Source organism: Aethalodelphis obliquidens, unplaced genomic scaffold, assembly GCF_003676395.1.
Source record: "Aethalodelphis obliquidens isolate GAN/ISIS:26980383/991018 unplaced genomic scaffold, ASM367639v1 scaffold7, whole genome shotgun sequence".
Lineage (NCBI taxonomy): Eukaryota > Metazoa > Chordata > Mammalia > Artiodactyla > Delphinidae > Aethalodelphis > Aethalodelphis obliquidens.
In genome coordinates this window covers 30,292,218-30,314,245 of record NW_020837951.1, presented here as the reverse complement: position 1 = coordinate 30,314,245, position 22,028 = coordinate 30,292,218, and the positions used below count along the sequence as shown (strand labels likewise).

At 42.8% G+C, this 22,028-nt stretch overlaps 2 protein-coding genes across 2 annotated transcripts in view; both read right to left on the bottom strand.

Annotated features, from left to right (window-relative positions):
• GRIN3A (glutamate ionotropic receptor NMDA type subunit 3A) overlaps positions 1 to 22,028 on the bottom strand; it is a 152,664-nt gene that overhangs the window by 5,648 nt on the left and 124,988 nt on the right. Inside the window, exons 7-8 of the mRNA XM_027105340.1 lie at positions 2,982 to 3,146; positions 1,543 to 1,619 (exon numbers count right to left, since the gene is read on the bottom strand). Of these exons, the coding sequence (XP_026961141.1) occupies positions 1,543 to 1,619; positions 2,982 to 3,146 (242 nt within the window). The remainder of the gene's footprint in view (positions 1 to 1,542; positions 1,620 to 2,981; positions 3,147 to 22,028) is intronic.
• PPP3R2 (protein phosphatase 3 regulatory subunit B, beta) lies at positions 13,147 to 16,629 on the bottom strand. The gene is given in 4 exon segments (XM_027104074.1): positions 13,147 to 13,529; positions 13,532 to 13,628; positions 14,004 to 14,270; positions 16,468 to 16,629. Coding segments are annotated over 4 exon segments (909 nt in total).

The following is a 22,028-nucleotide window of genomic DNA, read 5'->3' as shown; positions in this document are numbered from 1 at the left end:
AAACATGGGCCCAATAAGCCATGAGGGTGTGTTGCCTTAGCTCCTTCTCAAAATAAGGGATTTCAGAAGGGAATCTGCCAACAAAAATGGATAAGCTGAGTGAAAGATGCATTTGGTTCTGAATTTAGGTGAGAGAAATGCGAATAGGAGTCATCTCACAGTTGGAAATGCGATCACTGGAAGCTCCCTGTTTCTATCATGGCTGGAAAACAAATGCATTGTTATTATGAGATGGTGTCTTTGCTGCTATGTCTTCTTGTGTTCCTCTCTCATTAAAAATTTATGTTAAAAATAATTATAGAAAAAAAATATATGTAACACGACGTAGAACAGCTGTGACCTGATTGGTCGGCAGCTTGTTGCTGATGGGGCTGCAGTGCGATACAGGAACACCACAGACCCTGAGGGAGAGGGGGGTGTGCTCCCTGCCTGGAAAGAGAGGCTTTAAGAGATAACGGAAATGATTCTGACAAGCTTGAGGCAAATTGCAGAGAAGGGGACTGCAGCAGTCCCCAAGGAGGTAAAAACAATGAAAAAGAATCATGTTTTCCACCCCCTTTTCCTTGTCCTCTATTGTGAATAAGAAGTGTGAGTGTCAGGTTTTAAAATTACCCAGAAAGCCAAGCTTGGAGCTGAGGATCTGCCATAGATGACAGAGTTGCTTGGAGGAAATGCTGTAAACCGAGGCCTCTGGACATAAGAAAGAACCAGGAGGCTGTCTTAGGCAGCATGAAACAGAGGCCAGCCAGGTACTAGACCCAAATACTTCTAACATCTTTAGCCACCATGAATGAGGCAACAGTCTTCCACAGGCTGGATGTGGGGAAGATGCAGAGTTTCAATTTTCAAATGTCAACTATGCATTTAATGCTTGTTGCTTCCTATTAATGAGATGCTCTTTTCTGGGGAGTTTGTAGTAACAGTGCCGGGAAATGGGTTAAACAGAACACATCTGTTGCATATTTCAAATATTCCTAGAAGTGCTGGAAAGGAGTGGGGAGTGGAAACATGCCAAAGGGGCAATATTGCATGAAACTGCCTGTGGTACTTATGAATTAAGTCTAACTTGTATTTTGTACACAATAATAGCTAAAATAGCTTTGTTTTCAGGGCTTTAGATGTGTTATCTCATTGAATTCTTATAGCATCTCTAGAAAGTAGGTACTCTATTTATCTAATTTTCACGAGTGAGGAAATTGGGGCATAGTGAAGTTAAATAAAGGACTCGCCCAAGACCACACATATTGTAAGTGTCAGAGTCAGTATTTGGATCCGGATGCTTGACCTTAGAGATCACACCAGCACTTAAACCACAACATATATTGCCTCTACTGCATTTCAGTGTCCATCTATGTACAGATGTTTTTTATTTTGTCTGTGCTACTTCTATTTGAGACCACGTATTTTTACTGATGGTGTTTATCAACAACTTGGTCCCAATTTGATTCATTATACATAATTTCCCTTTTGAGCATGAAGTCTCAGTTACATCTCTAAACTTTTAACAAACATAAATGACACCTGGAACCGGCCTCTTCTTACCTCTTTTCCACACGCTTAGTCTTGAAACGCTGCCGCTTTTCCTCCACGAATGATGTGTTTAGTGCTCTATGTAATCTCTGGCAGAAAGAACAGATGCACACACAGAGACTGTTAGAAACAGGCAACCAGGGGACAAAGTACCCCCTGAGATTTAATCTCTTCACTACAAACCTAGGCCTCTTTAAACAACTTAGCAATGATGCCGGAAAAAAGATCAATATTCAGTCCCAAATCTCAAGAGAGCAAAAATTCTAATTATAAGTTATTATTCTACCTGGAGGAAAGAAAAGTAATTTGATGGGAAGCTTAGAAATACTCTGAGTTGTAAAAAGGTATGTGATATAAAGAAGAGTTATCATAACCAACACATGGCAAAGGGCCTGGCACAATTGCTAAAGGTGAGTCAAAAACTTAAGTCTGACTTCTTAACAGCCAAAACAAAGAAGGTAAGAACTCCTGATTAATTAAATTAATCATGGTAACATACAATGGAGAGGATCGGTTGTCTGCAGAGTCCTCCTTAGGAGACCAAATAGGTCCTAGGATGAAAGTGGGAACAACAGGGTTCACATGTAACCAAACCAATGATAGTGACCTATCTAGAAAAAAAGTACTGTGTTAACAAAGCAGCGAGTCCGCATAACAATGCAGGGGGCAAAGGTGGCAGACCTGGCAGCCTCACTACTGAGAAGCTGAGATAGTGCACTGGGAAGTAGGAGGGAGTCGTCGGGAGGTCAGGATTGCCCCTCCGGCCTCGCTGGACAACGCGCTGGGGGGCGGGGGCCGGGGGGAACTGCTGCCTTTGCTAGAGCTCCTTCATCAGTAAGAAGCCTTCGGAGTACATTTTGGCTCTCAGTGCCAGTTTCCATCAGGGTGAGATGTGCAAAGGAATACGTTTGAATGGTGGTCTGCCTGACATTTTCAGTTCTCTCTGTAAGTGAGTGTGTAGGTGTCTGGATTACATGAAGGAACTTTGATCCTATGAGCTTGGCCTTGGCACCAGTGGACTTCAAAGCTCTGGACCATTGAAATGCAGTGAGAACAGGGGCTGGTAGGTTCATCTAAAGGGAAATGGACTTCGAGTTCATTTAATGGGTTTCAATTTTGGCAAGAAAAGAGTCTATAGGAAACAAATCTTTCACACCATCTCTTCAGACTGTCACTAAGAGAAGCCAGGTTAAAAGCGATGCTATTGCTTCCACTGTGAGCAACAGTGGACAGTTATATGAAAGGCACGAGCATTATGGGATAGCTTAATTTAAGGGGCAAGTGAATTAATGGGATAGAGGGAACTCCATCTTGTACGTTGAGAGTGTCTACACAACCCTGGTTCTCTTGGTAGCCTGTCATTTGTCAGTCTGACTTGGGGCCCCGGATTCTCCCATTACTGGGAATTCTGACGTTTAGGAATATTGGAGGAAGATGCCTGTGGCACTCACCTGACTGGTGTGGAGCCAGTATTGCAGCCTAGATTTGTTCTTGATGCGTGGGAGCAGCAGCCTGTACACTATGTGCTCACCAATGGTGGTCAAGATGGAGAGACCAAATCCAATGCACAGCAGCACGAAGAGTCCAGAGAAGTGTTTGATGCCCATTTGCAAAGTCTGTGGCAGAACAGGAAAGGAAAGGCCATGAATGTGATGCTGGTCCCACGATTGTTCACTCTTAGATGCAGATTCTTTTTTGCGGGACCCAAGGAAAGCTGGAGACTGTTCCTCTGCGTGCTCCGCAGACATCACTAAACTACACTGTGAAGGGGATCCATCCAGGACTGAGGGCTGCTGCAGGGCACAATTCCTGGGGTGCTACTCACATACAGTCCTATTGTATGAATGGTTTCTGGAGTCGTGCAGAGGCCCTGCATCTGGACTACCCTATGGTCTCAAGAGAGACACAGAGAGATAGACATCGAGAGAGACTGAAAATTGAAACAATTTAATATATCAAAACATTAAATAGTTATCAAGGAAAGAACCTCTCTCAGGGACAGAGAATGAGTAGATTTAAGGGGAAAAGATGATGAGTTCAATAATTTTGACATTTAGATCTGCCAGGGAACATGGAGATCATCTAGTTGAATGTCCTCATTTTAAAGATGAGTAACCTGGGCCAGAGAAGTGAAGGGAATTGAGCCAGGTCACAAAATTAGACAGCCACAAAGGAGAAAGAGAAGGGACCTATTTGTTGATTGCTTACTTTTTATTTTTGCGCCAAGATAGGTATGATAACTGCAATTTATAGTTGAGGAAACTGAAGTTCCTGCAGCATTTAAGTGACAAAGCTGGTCTATAAGTCAATGTTTGTTTAGTAGCTCCAAAGCCTGGGCTCTTTCTACTCTACAACAAAAGAGCAACAACAGCCATAAATATAATAACTTTAACACCTGTGACAGGCACTTTGCTAAATGATTTACACGAAGTCCTTATGAAATACGTATCATCCCGTCTACGACATCGATGCCCAGTCAGTCCTGCAGAATGAAAGACATTTGATACCTTGAGTGCCTACTATGTGCCAGGCACTCTCCCAAGTACTGGGGGGTGAAGATAGGAGGGTTATTTCCCTGCCTTCAGTCAGCTTGAATCTGGGGAGGAAGCAAACATTTATACCCCATGATAAATTGATCCACGCCTCCTGAGTTTTGCAGAGAAGCTGGCTCATGAGACAAGACTTAAAGTAAGGGAGGTAGAATGTGGAGGCTCGGGTGGGAAAGTAGCACTCTAAGCTGAGGGAAGCAGAAACAAAGAATGTAACAAAGACATGAACTTCCAGCACAGTGATCTGGGGGCTTGTGAAATAGAGAGCTGTGTTCAGGGGTAGGGTGCAGGAGGCCTGTGTCCTGAGGGAGAAACAGGCCCGCACTAGGCAAGCCTAGATTAAACACCTCACCCAAGATCACACAAACCAATGCTAAGGAGCCTAGGTGTCATTCCTTTGCTGGAGGCTTTTGGTCACCACCATCATCGACAATTATTTAGCACTTAACTTGTGGAAGGCACAGTTCTGAGCTCTTTATCAAGGTAGCAATTTGCTTAATCTTCCTAAGGACCTATGAGAGAGGTACTGTTACTACCTCCATTTTACAGGTGAGGAAACTTAGGAACAAAAGAATGAAGTGACTTGTCCAAGGTCACATAACTAGTAAAGGTCAGAGCTGGAGTTCACACCCAGGTAGTCTGGCTCCAGAGCCTACACTCTTAACCACCTCATTTGACTGACATGAGTGATCCTCCCATCCTCTTGATGGGTCTTCCTTGCTTTCATTCTCCCCACCTCTACCCCCAGTTCTGGAGAAGCAGCCATTTGGGATGGCTCAGACATGGCTAGACCTCCGTGGTATGCCAGGAAGTCTATCTGGGGGCCCAGACTCAGAGGCAGAGTTTGGAGATTTCAGTCTTTGGGGGAGCCTGGGTCATGGAATCTCTTTTCCTCCATGACACTACTTCTGGCAGTGGGTCTGGACCAAAGATGGGTGCTAGGATCCCTGAAGAAGAAAAGACTAGAGGTGAGCAGGAGCATAGAATATGCACCAGGTTTAGGAGACTGGGACACAGGCAGGAAAACTAGCAGACACCTGAGAATGAGGGAGGAAGCCCAGCCTTAGGGAACAAGAAATGCTGGTCTAGGAAATGTGAGAGGTGTATCAGACCCTGAAGGCTACTCGGGTACGAGGGCTTTTCCTGGGACATCTCTGTACAAGTGGTGACCAACCTGACCTCCAGAAAGTATACACAAATGTGTTTGAAAACCTCCCTTGGCCTAGGCCTGTTGTAATGTGTACAGGATACGGCTATTACAGAAGGATTCAATTATTACTGCTGTGGATGAAGAATGCACTGGGGAAATTAATTTTGGACTTTAACACTAACAGCATCAAACACTCAGCAAAACACTAAACAGACTGGTGTTGCTTTCTTATAAGGTGCTGCCAAGATGAAGAAGAAAAATGTAACTTACAGTGAATCGTCCTGCTTTTAAAAGCATGATGTTCCCTCTGTTTTTTTGTGCATAACAGTAATTAGTCTCATTTTCCTCTTATTATCCCAATAACAAAGAGGCTGTATTCAGTTTATTTTATACACTTCTTTCTTTAAATTTCTGTTGTTTACATCCACATGCTAACAGACTAATAGAAGTAGTTGCTGTGTTTTTTTTTAATTGGACATCTGTGTGCCAGACACCATATATGCATATTATGATCTTATAATAACATTGTAAGTTAAGTATTATTATCCCTATTTTACATTTGAGGAAACTGAGGCTCATTAACTACCATACCCAAGATCATACAAGCTAATAAATGGGGAAGCCAGGCTATGGATCCAGGATTGTCTGATGCCAAAGCCCGCACTGCCTTCAAGCGAACACCATTCACAGGTGCCCCTTGCTATCTGAACTCTTACTATTCCCTGTTACAACTTGCAAAAAATTTTATTCAGAACTCACCATCTGAATAGAAAACACTATAATCTGCCTTTGGGCACCAATGAAAATGTTTATACTGTGTCTGGGTCTCAGTGATAAGATGTACCGCTGCAGTTGTAATTCAGCTGTCCTTCCCCTAGGACCACACTACTTCAATGTGTTATGCATTACATATGTGCATCAGCCCCACGTTATCAAGTGAAAACTTTTTGTCTGATAGAGTGGAACTTGCTCAACTTGACATTTATCACTTGTCAGAGGAAGAAGAGGAGCAATGAATATTCAATGTCAATCTTTAAAATAAATTTAAGTGATGCAGACAAAATAATGACTGCAGGTGCAAGTGACAGGAGCAGAAACATCACATTCAGAAATGCAATCACAGCCCAGTCTCATGTTGTCAAGAGCTGTATTAATGGAAGCAAAGAAATGCAAACAGACATAAGTTTTTTATTTTCTTCATCCCATTACTTTATCCCATTTGATAGCTCACAGCCACACACTTCTGGAGTCTCAAGAGCCAAGGAGAGAAGACTGTCCCAGGATTTAGCCACAGGCAAATCTCAGGCATTTATGGCTTCACTTAGTCCTTCATAGCCTCACTCTAGCCCATCCAATCTCACTCCATTAACTCTTTAATCAATACGTAACCACTCAAAAAATTGTCTTGCTTGCTTATTTTATTTTGCTAAATGTTATTTATACTTGTTATATTTCTTTAACATTTTATTTTATTGTTCATTTACATTAATATATATCCACTGTACTGTGGTGGGAAAGCATACTCTGTATTATGCACACATGAATAACCACTGATTAAGCATTGAAGAACTGGTGTTTTAAATGCTTCATATTATGCAGAAATCATTGGTGGATTGTCATATATAACAGTCCATGCATTGTGCATTAGATATTAAACACTAATAAATGTCTAAGAATGTTTTAGTGATATTTAGGGAAACTGTTTGGGCTTTTTGGATGAGGTGGGAAGGCTTTATTGTTCATCTCATACAAGATAACAGAAAGGACTCCTACCATCTGGAAATTTACCAGCCAACATATTTCCAGGAACAGACTAGATTCAGATAAAGGGTGATGCCTGTACTATCAAAGGTTCTGATTGGTCTCTGCCTAGATCATCAGTGACATGTAGAGGCCAAGACCGCCAATTTTGTTGCTGCTAAACCCTCCTTTGCACCTTGCTCAGATGTGGACCCTTGAAACATCTGACAGCTGGTTAGATAACTGACTAGGTTCTGAAACTCCAGCAAGGAATGCAGTTAAAGTATTTCAGTCATCATTTGCCTCAGATGTTACTGGTTAAATCTTATGATCTAAGCCTCCCTAGCCCCCACTCCACATCACCCACTCCACAGCAGCTACCCATTTTCTCTGATCCTCTAAAGAGTCTGTAATCATTGCTTTCAATTCCTCTCCTAGATACTGGGAAGCAGGATGAGGAGCAAGCAAATGCTGTTTCTAATTTTGAAGACATGATTTCCTTTTTTTTTTTAACACCCCACTATTTTGCCCAGAAGAGAAAGTAGCTCAATAAAATTTGGCAGACTCGTTGTGTCTGTACATATAGCCCTTTGTCTGGGTGGGAGGACGGGCACAGAAGATGGAGACCTCCACCTGCATGAGGTGTGGGCTCCAGAGGTACCAAGGACAGCTATCGCGGGAGAGAGTTTGCCTGGGTGGAGACAATGGGGTAAGATTGTGCGATGTAATCATGTGGGATTTCTAAAAAATTGTAACAACAATCATGAAAAGGGATAAAGAAAATATTCACTCATAGAATCTGAAACTTTCTCATCAATGAAGACTGAAAGACTGAAAGATTACATTTAACAAAAGAAACAAAAAATGATTTGCAAAATCCAGGGAGACACTGCATGAGTGAAGTTAACAGTGCTCACACATTTGGATAAGAAAATAATCTAGATGGACAGTAAAATTAGGGTCCGCAGGAACTTCCCATCACATCCCTGGTCCTGGGGGCTGTGGCACCTCTGTCTCTTCTAACCTGGAATCTGCTTAACAGCTCCTCAATATGGCACAGCCCAGGTTGCTGAGGAGATGCCCCCTTTCTCTTCCTTGTGCTCGCAGAGCCCCCGCCCCTTCTAGGTTTGGGAAACCATCTTTTAGCCTTGGACCTGGTGCTGAATGTGCTACATTATCTCCACTGTGCGGTCTTTTGAAAAGTCTTAATTTATTAATAAAATAACTCAGAAAAATATTTCTAAAAATTAAATTTGAGGTGATTACCATTATCCTTTTACTATATACTTTCAATTCTTCATTTTCTCCTCTGAACTACAACCATATGCACATATATTTTCCAGAGTTGTAAACTCTGTTATATGTTAATATAACAAATATTCTTTTTAAAAAACTTAATCTAAAAATTTATGGATTTATACAGTTATTTTATTTATTAACTTTAATAGCTTTATATTATCAGTAACTATTATTTTATCGTAATTGACTTTACTCCCAAACTGTCAGGTATTTAATATTACTTATTATATATATAATAAATATTGCCACAATAAAAAATCTTTTGCATATAGCATTTAAAAAATCATTTTTGATCCTTTCTTTGAGATATATATTGCAATGGGTGGGATTACCAGGTAAGATCATATAACCGTTCTGATGCCTTGTGATGTGTGAAATGGTCCTCAAGAGTGTGAAAACCATTCCCAGTGATTCCCAAGATGCCCCATTGCACAGGATGCTCACATCCTCTCCAACCCTGTTTTGCAACTAATCATTTTTTCCTGTTTTAGGTATTCTGATTTGTATTTATTCAAATTTTCTGGCTACTTTTTCATGTTTGTTTTTCCTGTTGCCCCAGGTATGTATTATATATTTATATGATTTGCCCAATTATGCATTTCAGAAAAGGCATGGATTTTTACTGAAAAAAGCTATTAACGCCTTTCCTAACACATTACATATGTGTCTCAATTTTTAAGTTTTCCTGTTACCTTGTTTTGTTAGATTTTATTATACAGGTGTTTGAATTCTATATGGCTCTATTTGTTTTGATTATTGGAAACTCTTCTGTTGTTCAGTCATTAGAAATAGCAGTTGTTGGGATGTTTTATGACCAATTGCTTTATTTCTGAAAAATAATGAACACTTCAGTCCATCTTGAGCTTTTTAACAAGAGTGGAACATATTGCTTTGTCTTTATTGAGACTTTTGATTTCAGCCCCATGCTGCAGAGGTACCTTAGCTAGTAAAAGACCACTCCCATCCCGGGGTGGTCTGCATTCCTTTATGCTAATTTTGATTTTTACTTAAAATCCTATTTTTAAAAAAAATGTTGGCCACATGCACACACACATACACAAAACATTGTGAGAACAAACACCATGTAAAATTAACAACAAAACAACTTATTTGTGTGTCAGATTTAGTCTAAGAGCTGTCAGATTGTATCCTTTATCTACACAGCTTTTATTGCTGCTCATGTCGCTTCAGTGTTATAGTTTTTCACTATGAATCAGCTAGTGCTTTAAAGCTGACACATGGTTTGTCACTATTTACACAGTCACCAGCCAGTGGAAGAGCTAGGGCAGCCAGTACGAAAGGAGAGAGGTCCAGTTCCGATTCTCAGTCTAGCGACCTGACTCCTTTATCATGGTGCCACCTTGTCTTAAAAAACATCCAAGCCTCTCCCTTTTCAAGGCATGCAAAATAGATAAAACATAGTAGCCAGACTCACGAACCACTTTAAATCCTAACAGAGAGAATCAATAAGCATAAGTGAAGAATGGAATTTGTAATAAAAAAAATTCCTGAAGGTTTTTCCTTGAGAATTCCTCCGAAGCAAGATAGATTTAGAGAATAAACCAACTATGCTAAGGCCATATTTTTTCCTACGTTTCAAAAAAAAAGGAAGTGTCTAGTGGTTTGGGGATTGCAACATATGGTAGAGAGCAGACACAATCCATTAATATATGATTCACAACAACATAGTGTTACTGATGTCTACAGCCTCAAAACATATTGGTTGCTGTTACCAGCTTAATCTAAATACTGTCACTTATTTCTCAAGATGAGATGGAGGTGGATGATGATGTAAGACTGCCTTGCCTAATACTTTTAATTTTTAATTTTTTGCACTGTATAGAACCAAAGAGGTAGAAGCTGCTTGCTCCTTGACAAGAAATTCACCTCTTTGTAAAACCTGAGGCTTGGTTTGATTATATTAATAAGACTATCAGGAATAATTTGAGGCAGGTAAATACAAAAACCATAAAAATAGGAAGCAATGGAGTGAGGTGAAAAAAGCTCAGCATTTGGGGTCACAGAGCCTGGTTCAAGTCCTCACTTTGCCACTTACCAGCTGGGATAACTTGGAGAAGATTCTAGATCTCTCCATAGCATCATCTGTAAAACTGAGATGATAGCACCCACCCCACAGTGTTGTTATGATGATTAAATGATATAACAAATGTAACAGGACCTGGAACAGCTGTTCAATATGCATTAACTACTATTATTACCCCGAGGACCTGTACAGAACTAGATTTGTTGGCAACTGGCAATTAACAAAGAGAAGAATCAAAGCATTCTAATTTGGAAGTAAATGTGATCTCTCTTCCCAAATATTCATACAGTCAGATCTTTCTAGTTGCTGAAGCTAGAAACAGGCTCACAGTTCCAGGCCACTGCCACAAAGACTTGGGTAACTATATTAGGTAGACTGATCAAGCAATTAGCTTGTGAATTCCAGCCACTCTAGGAGCTGAAATAGTTTTCCTCCTCTTGTTAAATTTGAACATGTAATCCAACATGTTTCAAACTCTCGGTCCTAATTTTTAATTTCCATATTTTAACGTGCACATTGCAGAGCATACAAATAATGTCTCTCTTTCAGAAATCCTCTTCCCTGGCATTACACAAGCTCACTTTTCTCATGCAAGGTTTCCTTCACAAAGTCAAATAGGTTGGGCTAGAATGAGAGTCTCACTCTTTTAAACTTTCTCCAGTCAAGACATCTGTTATCCCCTCTGCAAATGCAGGGGTGGGGAAGATCTTGACATTATTTCCATTGTTTCCTTTCTGGATTAGGATCACACAAATGTCCAGCTAATCTGAGAGTGGGTGTGGCTAAATACTAAGTAAGCGTTGGAAAGGAACCAAGAGGCCTCCTTCTCCCTTATATATTGATCTAGTAGAAGAGGACGAAAGGGGGAAGGGAAGGCCATGGGTAGCGTGAAAGTTTTGTGCTCTAGCACTTTACATGTTTAATCTTCTTGATTCCTCAAAATAACCTGGGGATGGATCTTCATTTTAATCAGGAGAAATGACACAAAGAGGTTAAGTAACATGCTTGCGCTCGCACAACTAATAAGAAGTGACTGTGATAAAAACCCAGTTGTAACTGCATCCAAACCCAGTCTGAGTCTTTGAACTATGTTACCCTGAAATGGGGGTAAGACTCATATAACTACAGGATTGGGAGCATTTACTGATCATTCATACATTTTTTTTAGGACTGCGCAGGAAGTTAAGGGGTTGGATACCTATTCTTTGTGGTTCATAAGTAATTTATTAAATAAAAAGTATGGCAGGGTGCCTTGGTAGATGGGTGCTCGGACAGTAATTCAATTTGTGGATTTACTTGTCCCACTTTTGGGTTTTATTTTTGCGGGGGGATGGGGGCAGGGAAGACTAGCTACCAGCCTCTTCGAAATATAAGGATAATTAATCTTGAAACAGATCTTTCTTGTCCTGAGAAAAATCACCTGGGTTTTGTCGCTTGTCTTAGTACATGTAGGGAGAGTACGTCTCATTGTCCTGGTATTCTGAGAGCCTTAAGCACCTTTTACGGGGATTGGACCACTGTGAGAAACAGGCCTGATGTAAAGTGGCAGACATTGGGACCAGTCCTGTCCCAACTCTTCTGAGGACAGCTTGTTCTCCAGGACCTGACAGTAGTAAGTGGGACCACAGAGAGCTGGTAACATCTAGGGTGCAGGCAGCAGTGTACTTACTGGTACACTGGCTCTCCAAAACAAGCAGAAGCAAAACAACTAAAACTTTCTGCTTTTTTCTGTGAGGTACTTACTACTCCCACTATGGCTGATTTCAAGCGATCGACATGACATCACTGAACACGGGGTTGGGGAGGGACGTGCACACTTTGATTCTCACCCAGTATGAATAGGCTCCAGCGCACTCCTTGGCTGCAGGTTTATTAGGGTGTGAGGGACTCTGGGCTGACTGTTACATTAGAGAAAAGGCTTCCCACCACGAGAGAGCTCTTGCCTTCCCTGCCAGGCCCAGGTCTGATTTTAAGAAGTAAGCTTTGTTAGTGTAGAGAGCGTCCACCCCTGCTGCAGAGGTGTACCTGCTCATCTCTGCATCTTTTGAGTGCCAGGAGCAACGCCGCTTCAGCATCCTAGGGAGAGTCCACTGCAGCTGGAATCTTCACTGCCTCTGCTTGTGGGAAGAATGACTCTGAATGTGGCCTATTCTCTCCAACTGGAGCGGGGCTGAGTATTGGAGGTGAGAGAGCTTCCTACGAAGTTCTCTGCCCTGTTTGAGCGGAAGCCCCATGAACTGAACTTAACACTGGGGTGGGCAGCCAACCCTTAAAACCCACCTTCACGGAGACTGATCGTTAGACTGGGCATTTAGTCCAGTCTTAGCATTTCTTACAAGACCCCTGAGTTTCTGCTCTGAAAAGAAACTGTTCAGGAGCTGAAGCGATGAGATAGGAGGAGCCTAGCTGGATTCCTGACCCTCAAGACATGCTCGGGGATTTCTGGATGTACCATGGGGAGTGGGCTGTGGCTTTCAAAAGCGAAAGATGGGTTTTTGTTGCCCAGAGAGAGGTGATTAAAAGAGGCTCAGCCAAGAGGAATATATTCATCCCTGTTGCCACAATAAGTAGATAACGACCTGTCAAAAGATGCCTGAACACCACAAGTAAATGAAAACAGTTCACCTAACACCTTTTCGGAATTTTCCCCCACATATGAAACCATGAGAAGTAAAGGAAAAGATGTATATTTTCTTATTTTTGAACTTTAAAAGTTATTCTTCACTCTTTATAGTTTGGCCTCTGAATCAAAACAAAGAAGAAAATACGTTCATAAAAGCCATTTCCTTTTCTTCCCCCCCCCCCCCATGCTCCTTCATTATGTTCTCCCTGACTTAGGGCATTCCCAGGAGAATACATAACACTGAGGTGGGCAAGAGGTTGGTGCTAGAAAATGTTGCTTCACAAAGAGAAATACTTCCCAGCAGGTCAGAGAGACGGGTGCTGGGCCTCTTGAGCTGATCTTTGAGAAGAAAGAAAAAGTCGTTGTTGGGTGGTGCTCTTACAAAAGCTCGCACAATTGTCAGCAACTTCTTGTGGCTCTCCAGGCTCCCGACCGCAGCACTGAATTCCTGGAAGGATATTTTCCCACCGTGATCCTTGCCCAGGACGATGATGGTTTTGTCCACGAGCTGCTGTAACTGCCAGTCTTTCAGGTTGTCCCCCACCATCATCATCAGCACCTGGAAGGGCTCCCTGCTGGAAGTGTAGCCGTCTTGTCCATGTCGTAGATGCTGAAAGCAAACCTCAGCTTCTGCTCCTTGTCTCCCTTGACACTGAACTGGGAGGTCCCCAGGATGAATTCCCCGAAGTCCACCTCTCTATTTTTATTTATTTATTTAACATTTTTATTGGGGTATAATTGCTTTACAATGGTGTGTTAGTTTCTGCTTTATAACAAAGTGAATCAGTTATACATATACATATGTTCCCATATCTCTTCCCTCTTGCGTCTCCCTCCCTCCCACCCTCCCTGTCCCACCCCTCTAGGTGGTCACAAAGCACAGAGCTGATCTCCCTGTGCTATGCGGCTGCTTCCCACTGCTATCTATTTTACGTTTGGTAGTGTATATATGTCCATGCCACTCTCTCACTTTGTCCCAGCTTACCCTTCCTCCTCCCCGTGTCCTCAAGTCCATTCTCTAGTAGGTCTAAGTCTTTATTCCCGTCTTACCCCTAGGTTCTTCACCACCTCTCTATTGCCGTCTGTGTCGAAGACGACTGTCACTCGCTGCGCCAATGGGTTCTCCTGTAGCTCCGGCAGGGACATGAACTCCTCCACGCTCAGAGCGCCCGAACTGTCCGAGTCCAGCTTCTTAAACCGCTTGCCCAGCCGTTTAATTTCGTCTTGGTCAAAGTGGCAGCACATTTCTACTGGGTAACTGGACTCATTTCCATTGTGGAGCCAGTCTGGACATTGGGTCGGGGGAGGGAGCAGGGGCGGTGGGCGCACGCAGGGCTGGAGAAGGACTGTTACACCGCCAGGTGGGGTGGGGGGGGCTAGGGGGGCGGGCTCGTGGGGCCCCCCCCCCCCCCCCCCCCCCCCGCACCGTCTCCTCTCACCCCTCCCTACCCGTTCGCACGACCAGGCAAGAAAATGGGCAGCTCTGGGAGCCAGGCGGGGGAGTGGGTGAGCAGGGGGAGAAGAGGGGGTGGGAAGGGGGAGTTTGCGGGGGTGGGGGGTAAGATAGGAAGATAAGTAGGAGAGGGGAGCTAGGGGGAATGCCCGGGACAGGCTAAGGGCAGGGATACCTGCTTTCTTCCTTCTCTCGGTACCTTAACCCTTATCTCTCCTGCCATTTTTAAAAACCTTCTCGTGTCAGTTTTCCTTCTTCCCTTGGAAATTAAACTCCAAGGGGGCGGGGCCGCAGCTGTATTAATCACCGCGGTATCCCCAGCATAGTGTATGAAATGCAGTATGTGCTTAATATATGTTGAATGACTGTGTAAACTGCAAGCAGGGGCTCTTGATGCTTATTTGCAGGCCTAGTGTAAGGACTAGATGAGATAATACATCAAAGCATTGATGTCATGTATACATCAATAGCTGACCCTTGAACAACATGGGTTTCAACTGTGTGGGTCCACTTATATGCAGATACTTTTCAATAGTAAATACTACAGTACTACAAGATCAGCAGATAGTTGAATCCTCTGAGACAGAACCGGGGATACTGAGAAAGGATACCCAGGGCTGACTATACAAGGATTTTCCACTGAGCAGAGGGTTGGCACCCCTAAGCCCTTGGCATTGTTCAAGGGTCAACTGTTTTTCCTAAATTCTCTGGGAGGGAAAGCCAGGATTGATATCCTTCTGGTACAGTGGCCAATGACCTTTTTCAGAACATGGGGTTCAGGGTCTTTGTAAGAGACCACCCAGATATTACACAAAATTTCTCACATGGATCATCTACAGGCAGTAACACATTCTTGAGGAATATACACAATGCTGAATTCAGGGCCCTTTTCAAGAAGATACAGGTCCCAAGACCATAGCCTCTGTCACCCTATTACAATACTTCAAATCCATCCTCTCATACCCAGTCTTTATCTTTGTTGGGCTAGTGCCTGGCGGCTGTCCTGCAGACCACTTTGGGGAATGGCTGTAATGTGTCCTGAGAAGCCTCTGCCATATTTTCAGAGTAAAAGTGGTCCCTAGGCTGTCTCACTCTTTCCCTCGTTGCTTGAAGTGGATTTGTCCTTTTTTGTTGAAGATGAATCTCACCCCTGCCTCCCATATTCCTTCTTCCTTTAGGAAGACATCAGTTACTCCAAATGCATACGAAATACATTTGGTTCAAGAACAATGCAGCTCTGAGGGACTTGGGGGACTCCCAGGACACTAAATCAAACTGAAGGGGCCAAACCCGCTCTCATTTAAAAAAAGGTGGCCACCTTTTCTGTGCTTTAGTTCAGCCAAAATATCAGCCTATAGGTAATAACCATGCTGAAACTGGCACAACAAAGCCATGGAATACCTTACCATTAGATCTACACAGTTAATTCCTGACTGAATTAACTAGGTCTTAAAGAAGCATGGTAGGGTGGAAAGAATTTAGAATAGTATAATAGGGGCGGGGCGGCGGCTGTTAGCGCGAGACCGAGATGGTTAGCGCGAGACCTCGAGACCGCGAGACCTCGAGACCGCGAGACCGTTAGTTTTTGGCGATTAGAGGTCTCGCTCTGAAGACAGTCAGCCGCGCTGTGGTCCCCACGGTAGAGAGTGCGGTGAGGGGCGAATCGCGGTCTTCTCTCAGGGGCCCTCCCTTCCAGGCCCTCTGGCCTCGAGCTGGTGGGTGAGCCGGGGGCCCCGCGGACAGGCTGAGGGCTGTGTCCTGCAGAGCTCCAGAGCCCTCGCCATGGCTCCCTACTGGCCGGGCCCAGGCCTTGAGGCAGCAGCGAACCTCTGCCCCATCCGCACCTCCGCCACCTAGTGGCGGCGGCAGTCACCGTGGGTCACCGTCCGTGGGACCCGGCCCTCGTCTGGGGGGTCTGAGGAGCATGAGGGCCGGCTTGGTCCAGGGCCCTTGGCTCCCTCAGTGATGACGGCTGCGCAGGATCTGGGGACCTGGCCCTGAGGATGCTGCCAGCTGAGCTCTGCCTCTTCAGTCGGGCTGAGCACTGGCGGGAGGACCCAGACTGAGTGCTGGACTAACGCTCCCGGGCAGGGTAACCGGCCCCTGCAGGGACCCCTTCCTCTTAGCCAGGGCCTGGGCCTCAGAGGGCGAAAGTCGAGCCTTGGGACCTTGTAAAATGAGGGGTAATGATGTTGCTTTGCTTACAGAATTTGTTAAGTGTTGAAAGCCGCAAGGAGGCATGGAGACAGAACTAAATACCTGTCCTTCCCTTTCTTGTCAGAACAGAGAATAACCTTTGTTTTGGTGAGGTTTACGGGAACATCATGACCTCAAGAACAAAGGATCTGACACCAAGAAGTCTGCATCAACTAACCACGCCCCTCCCTCACCTTTCCTATAAAAGGGCTTTGCTGAAAGCTTTCTGGGAGTTCGGTGTTTTCAAGGTATGAGCCACCCGTCTCCTTGCATGGCCCTGTAATCAACCTTTCTCTGTTACAAATTCCAGTGTTTTGGGATTGTTTGGCCTCACTGCGCATGGGGCACACGGACTTGCGTTCTGTAACAATAGGGCAATCAGATCTTAACTGTCCACTTAATAGCAGTAAACAGCTTGGAGAATTTGCTTAATGTCAGTTTTCCCCATCTGTAAAATAGGGCTAATAATATATTTTAAACAGTTGTATGAGGATTAAACTGTTACTAGCCAATATGATAAATCATTATTATTGTTGTTATTATTACTAATTTTATTACTATTTACCCTGCTGGTGGAGATGAAGGCTTAAAGAAAGAATACTTGGCAGCCTGGGCACTTAAGTGTATGTGCATTCATTTAATGAACACTCCTTGTGTACCGTGTACAATATGCCAATCGCTGCTCTAAGCCCTTAGCCAGCATTAACTTCAGCTCCTCCAGGGCACTGTTCTTTGAGGGCTGATGGCAGATTTTCCATCGCAGGCTTGAGGAATGCAGTGACGGACCTCACTCGTACTCTTATGGAGTCCTCTTGGTTTTCTCCTGAGTAATGCCTTGATGGTTGTCCTTTAGGAAGGAGTCATCAGTGTGGAAACTCTTAAGTAAGTGTCTTCCTCTATACGGTGTGGTATTAGGAGGTAGCGAGGGGCAGTGGTGAGAGCATAGGAATTAAATAGACCAGGTTCCAGTCCCTGCTCTGCCCCATGAGCTGTGAGCTCTTAGAGGAGCTGTTACTGTCCCAGCCTCAGTGTCCTCATCTGTAAAGTGGTGATAATAATCACCTGCTTTATATATTCTAAGAGTGAGATGAGGGATTGCATATAGAAATATTATGTAGAAGGAGAAATATCATCCCAAGAGTTAGCTAATTTAATGGTGAAACAGACATTACCAGGAAGATGGTACCACTTCTTTGAAATAAAACGGTGCACAATCAGAATTGCTTTACTCCTGCCTTGTAGAGGAAGTAATATGATGCTGGATCTGAAATTTTAGTCAGTGTGAAGTCGAGTTCCCCATTGTTCCACATTTTATAAACTTTGTAGTTCAGCATTATTATGGGACTCAATGCCATTGTTTCAGTTTTCTCCAGCCATTATTCTTAGTCATTTCCATGGAAAATACTATTTGTCACTCTTTCCATTTATCACTGTGGGGGGATTTGGATTGCTGGACATTCACTGCACGAAGCACATTAAAAGGACTGGCTGATTGTTTTGGAAGAAATCAGGATCCTGACACCACTTCCATTTCAGTAAGCCATTTTTTTTTTTCCTCAAGAGTTTTCAGGAAAAGGACTGTGAGGGGTTACATGCAAATACAACTGACACTGGAAAATAAAATAGAAACAGAAGTAATGAGAATTGAGGCTCATATAAAGCTTCATCTTCCAAGTTATTCAGCAGAACAAGTTTCTGAGTAATTCACACACTCTGGGAGCTTTACAGTTGGAAGCCCTCACCTTTCTGTGATTTGCTGGGCACCATCTTTAACATCTGTTTGTACTGAGGTAGCCCCTGTGTAGACTGTGGAACCACATTGCCGTGAGTTTAAAAGCATTCATGAGCATCAGAGTTCTCACCTGCAACTCAGAAATACTATAATGGTGTCATATAATGTTATTATAGGTTTAAGTGGGATAACATCTAAAACTTAAAAAAAAACAACAACACAACTAAAAGAGCACACCAGCGCACATTAGGGGCTCAAGAGATTTTACACCTTGTCTCCTTACTTTTCCCTTTCCTACTCCTTTATTTGCTTTCTCCAAAGCAGAAATTTGACTCTGGCTCTATGTGTTTTATCTTCCTTGGATGTGACAAACCTTGTTTGAAGTTTAAATCCATTTAACAAATATTTCAACAACATGGATGGACCTAAAGCGTATTATGCTAAGTGAAATAAGTCAGAGTGAGAAAGACAAATACAGTTTTCACTTATATGTGGAATCTAAAAAATAAAATGAATGAATATTATAATACAGAAACCGACTCACAGATACAGAGAACAAACTAGTTGGCTCCCATTGAGGAGAGAGGTGGGGGGAGGGTCAAGGGAAGATAAGGGGATTTAGAGGTACTACTAGGTATAAAATGAGTAAGATTTAAGGATGTAATGTACAGCACAGGGAAAATATGGGCAATATTTTATAATATCTTTATACAGAGTATGATCTATAAAAATACTGAATCCCTATATTGTACACCTGAGACTAATGTTATAAGTCAACTCTACTTCAATAATAAAACAATCCATTTAACACATATATATTGAGCACCTACTATGTGCCAGGCCCTCTGCCAGGTAATGGAATTTTCTGTGGTGAACAAGACACAGTCCCTTGAGAAGTCTACAGTTTAGTAAGTGGTATGGCTTTAAGGTTGTTATCACTATTTGCTCAGTCTTTTATGTTTATCATGTATATTCAAAAGAATCAAGAGTAATATGCTTGATTTCCTTTTGTAATTCTGGGATGGTGTTTAATATGAGCTTTGGAATATATGGTTTTTCAATCATAGTTTTGCTATTTAACAACAACGTGATCTTGGGCAGAGTTACTTATCTGAGCCACTGTTTGCTCATGTGTAAAACAAGGATACAATTGCTAACTTATAGCATCGTTTTCAGAATTAAATGAGATAAAATGCGTAAAGTATTAGACTCAGTGCGTAGCACATAGTAGGTACAAATATGGTAGATATAACAATTATTGCCTACTGGAGACTTGTCTAGAAAATTCTAATTCTAGTAGATTGTTTGTATATATACACATGCAAATATACTTAAGTACTTATTTGTTTTCTACACAAATATCTATTGAGCATCTGCAATATGAGAGGCATATGGTAGTGACCTAAGGCAGATACTTTCCCAGCTGTCTCTGTCCTCATGGAGCTTACCGTTTGTAGGGAAGATGCACATGAACCAAATTATCATGCCCATAAATGTACAGGGGCACCTGTGGTGAGTGTCAGAGATGAGAAGTAACACAATAGGAATTTAATCTTAATCTAGTCAGAAAGATTAACAGAACTTTAATTGGGGAAGTGATGATTGAGCTGAAATCTCAGGGAGAAGTTAACTGGATGTTTAGGCAGGGATGCGTGTTCCAGGAAGAAGGACTTCCACGTGCAGAGGCACTGGGGCAGGAAGAGCATATCAAGTAGGACAAACTTAAAGGCCAGTGTGGCCAGAACAGGGAGGTCAAGGGAGAGCATGGTATTAGATGAAGTGAAGAGATGATCTGACCGTGCCTTAGACACTGAAGAAAGGGCAACATTTATTCAATCATTCCTTTACAGGGCATCATTTATCCAATTATGTTTTGACATATAAAGCATTGAGGGCATTCAGAGATGGTCCCTACTCAGAAAGCTTACCTACTGCTGAGTGAACTGAGGCATTAGAGATTGTGATTAATTACAGCACAAGATGGAAAAAGAAAGATGTCATCAGAGAGGTAAGGGCAAAGAGCTATAAGAATTCAGAGAACTGAGAACTTGTTGAGAACTTCCTAGAATTATTGCTGGGGACAAATGGAGGAAGATTTTTTTTCCCAAGAAGTATTGTTTGATCCTGATGAAGACAAGGGTGACAAATACCATAATCATAGAAGTAGGAAAGGGAGTAGGCATAGATACCAGCAACTAGTTTAATGCGGCTGAAATACTTGAGCAAAATATGAGGTTAGCTGGAAGGAAATAGATCAAGGGGAGTTTTTTTTTTTTTTTTTTTTTTCAAGGGGAGTTTTGAATGTTTGGCTGAAGACACTTGGTTTCCATATGACAGGGAAAGCACAGATGAGTGACCAAATCAGAATTTTATTCTAAAAAGATCAATCTGGCATTGTTAAGGGTGAGCTGAACAGGGTAAGTGCCTGGCAGTTGGGAGAGCGGCCAGCAAACAATGACAACTATGCATGTTTATCTGGAATATGAGAGCCTGAGCTAGGATGAAAGAGGCACTAGAGGTGAAAGGTGAGGTGTATTCATTTGCTAGGGCTGCCATGACAAGTAGCAGAAATTGGATGGTGCTTTCAACAGAAATTTATTGTCTCCCAGTTCTGGAAACTAGAAATTTGAAATCATGATGTTGGCAGGGCCATGTTTCCTCTGAAACCTGTAGAGGAATCCTTCCTTGCTTATTCTTAGTTTCTGATAGTTTGCCAGCAATCTTTGGTATTCCTTGGCTTGAAGCTGCATAAATCCACCCTCTGCCTTCGTGGTCACATGGTGTTCTCCCTGTGTGTCTGTCTTTGCATGCTAGTTGTCTTCCTATAGGGACAGCAGTCATTAGATTAGGGACTCTCTCTACTACAGTGTGACTGTTTAATCTCATCTTTGATGACCCTATTTTCAAACCAGGCCCTATTCTGAGGTATCAAGGGGTTAGCTCCTTAGGACTTAAACCTATCTTTTTGGGGGGTACAATTAGACCCATAGCACTAGGCCCGGTGTCTTACTGGACAGAAGGACAGACGGAGGAAGCAAAGGTGAGACTCCAAATGTGACTGCACTGGCTTCCCAGGCTGACCAGCCCTGTGCTTGGATGTTGCAGGAAGCCACCTCTACTGTGTGATGAAGGGCTCACATGGTGTGTGTAAGGGCTCCTGGGCTCCCCGCCCTGCACCCCCTGACGATACTGGCTTCTTATCCAACTCCCACAGCCACGTGGGAGGAAGCGTCTTCGGAGGAAATGTCGGGGCAATTTCTCATATTCTTAGACTTGGTTAATACCATCTGTGAGATATAAAAAAGATGGTTTTCTGATATTTTGTGACACTTCACATTATAGCCACTAGGTGATGATCTTCACACATTTCCTTCCTTTTTTTTTTTCAAGCTGGAATCTTCAGAGCCTGGAGAGTTAATTGTTTAGCACTGGGAATAATTAGGGAGGAGTCCCGTTTCATGTGATTCCCCCACAGATTTCAGTGTATGGAAATCTAAAAAAGTGGAAGGAAGACTGTCTCTCACAATAGTCCTAATCAGTCTGAGCACTGTTCACACCTTTTAGTTGCATAGTAAATAATATTTCATAAATATTCACGAGTTCATTGAATTCAACCAGGGGAAAAATAAGGACTGTTAACAGTATGCGATCATGGGTATAACGGATGCTCAAGCATCTCTGGTATATAAAAGAGGAGACCCTTATTCCATGT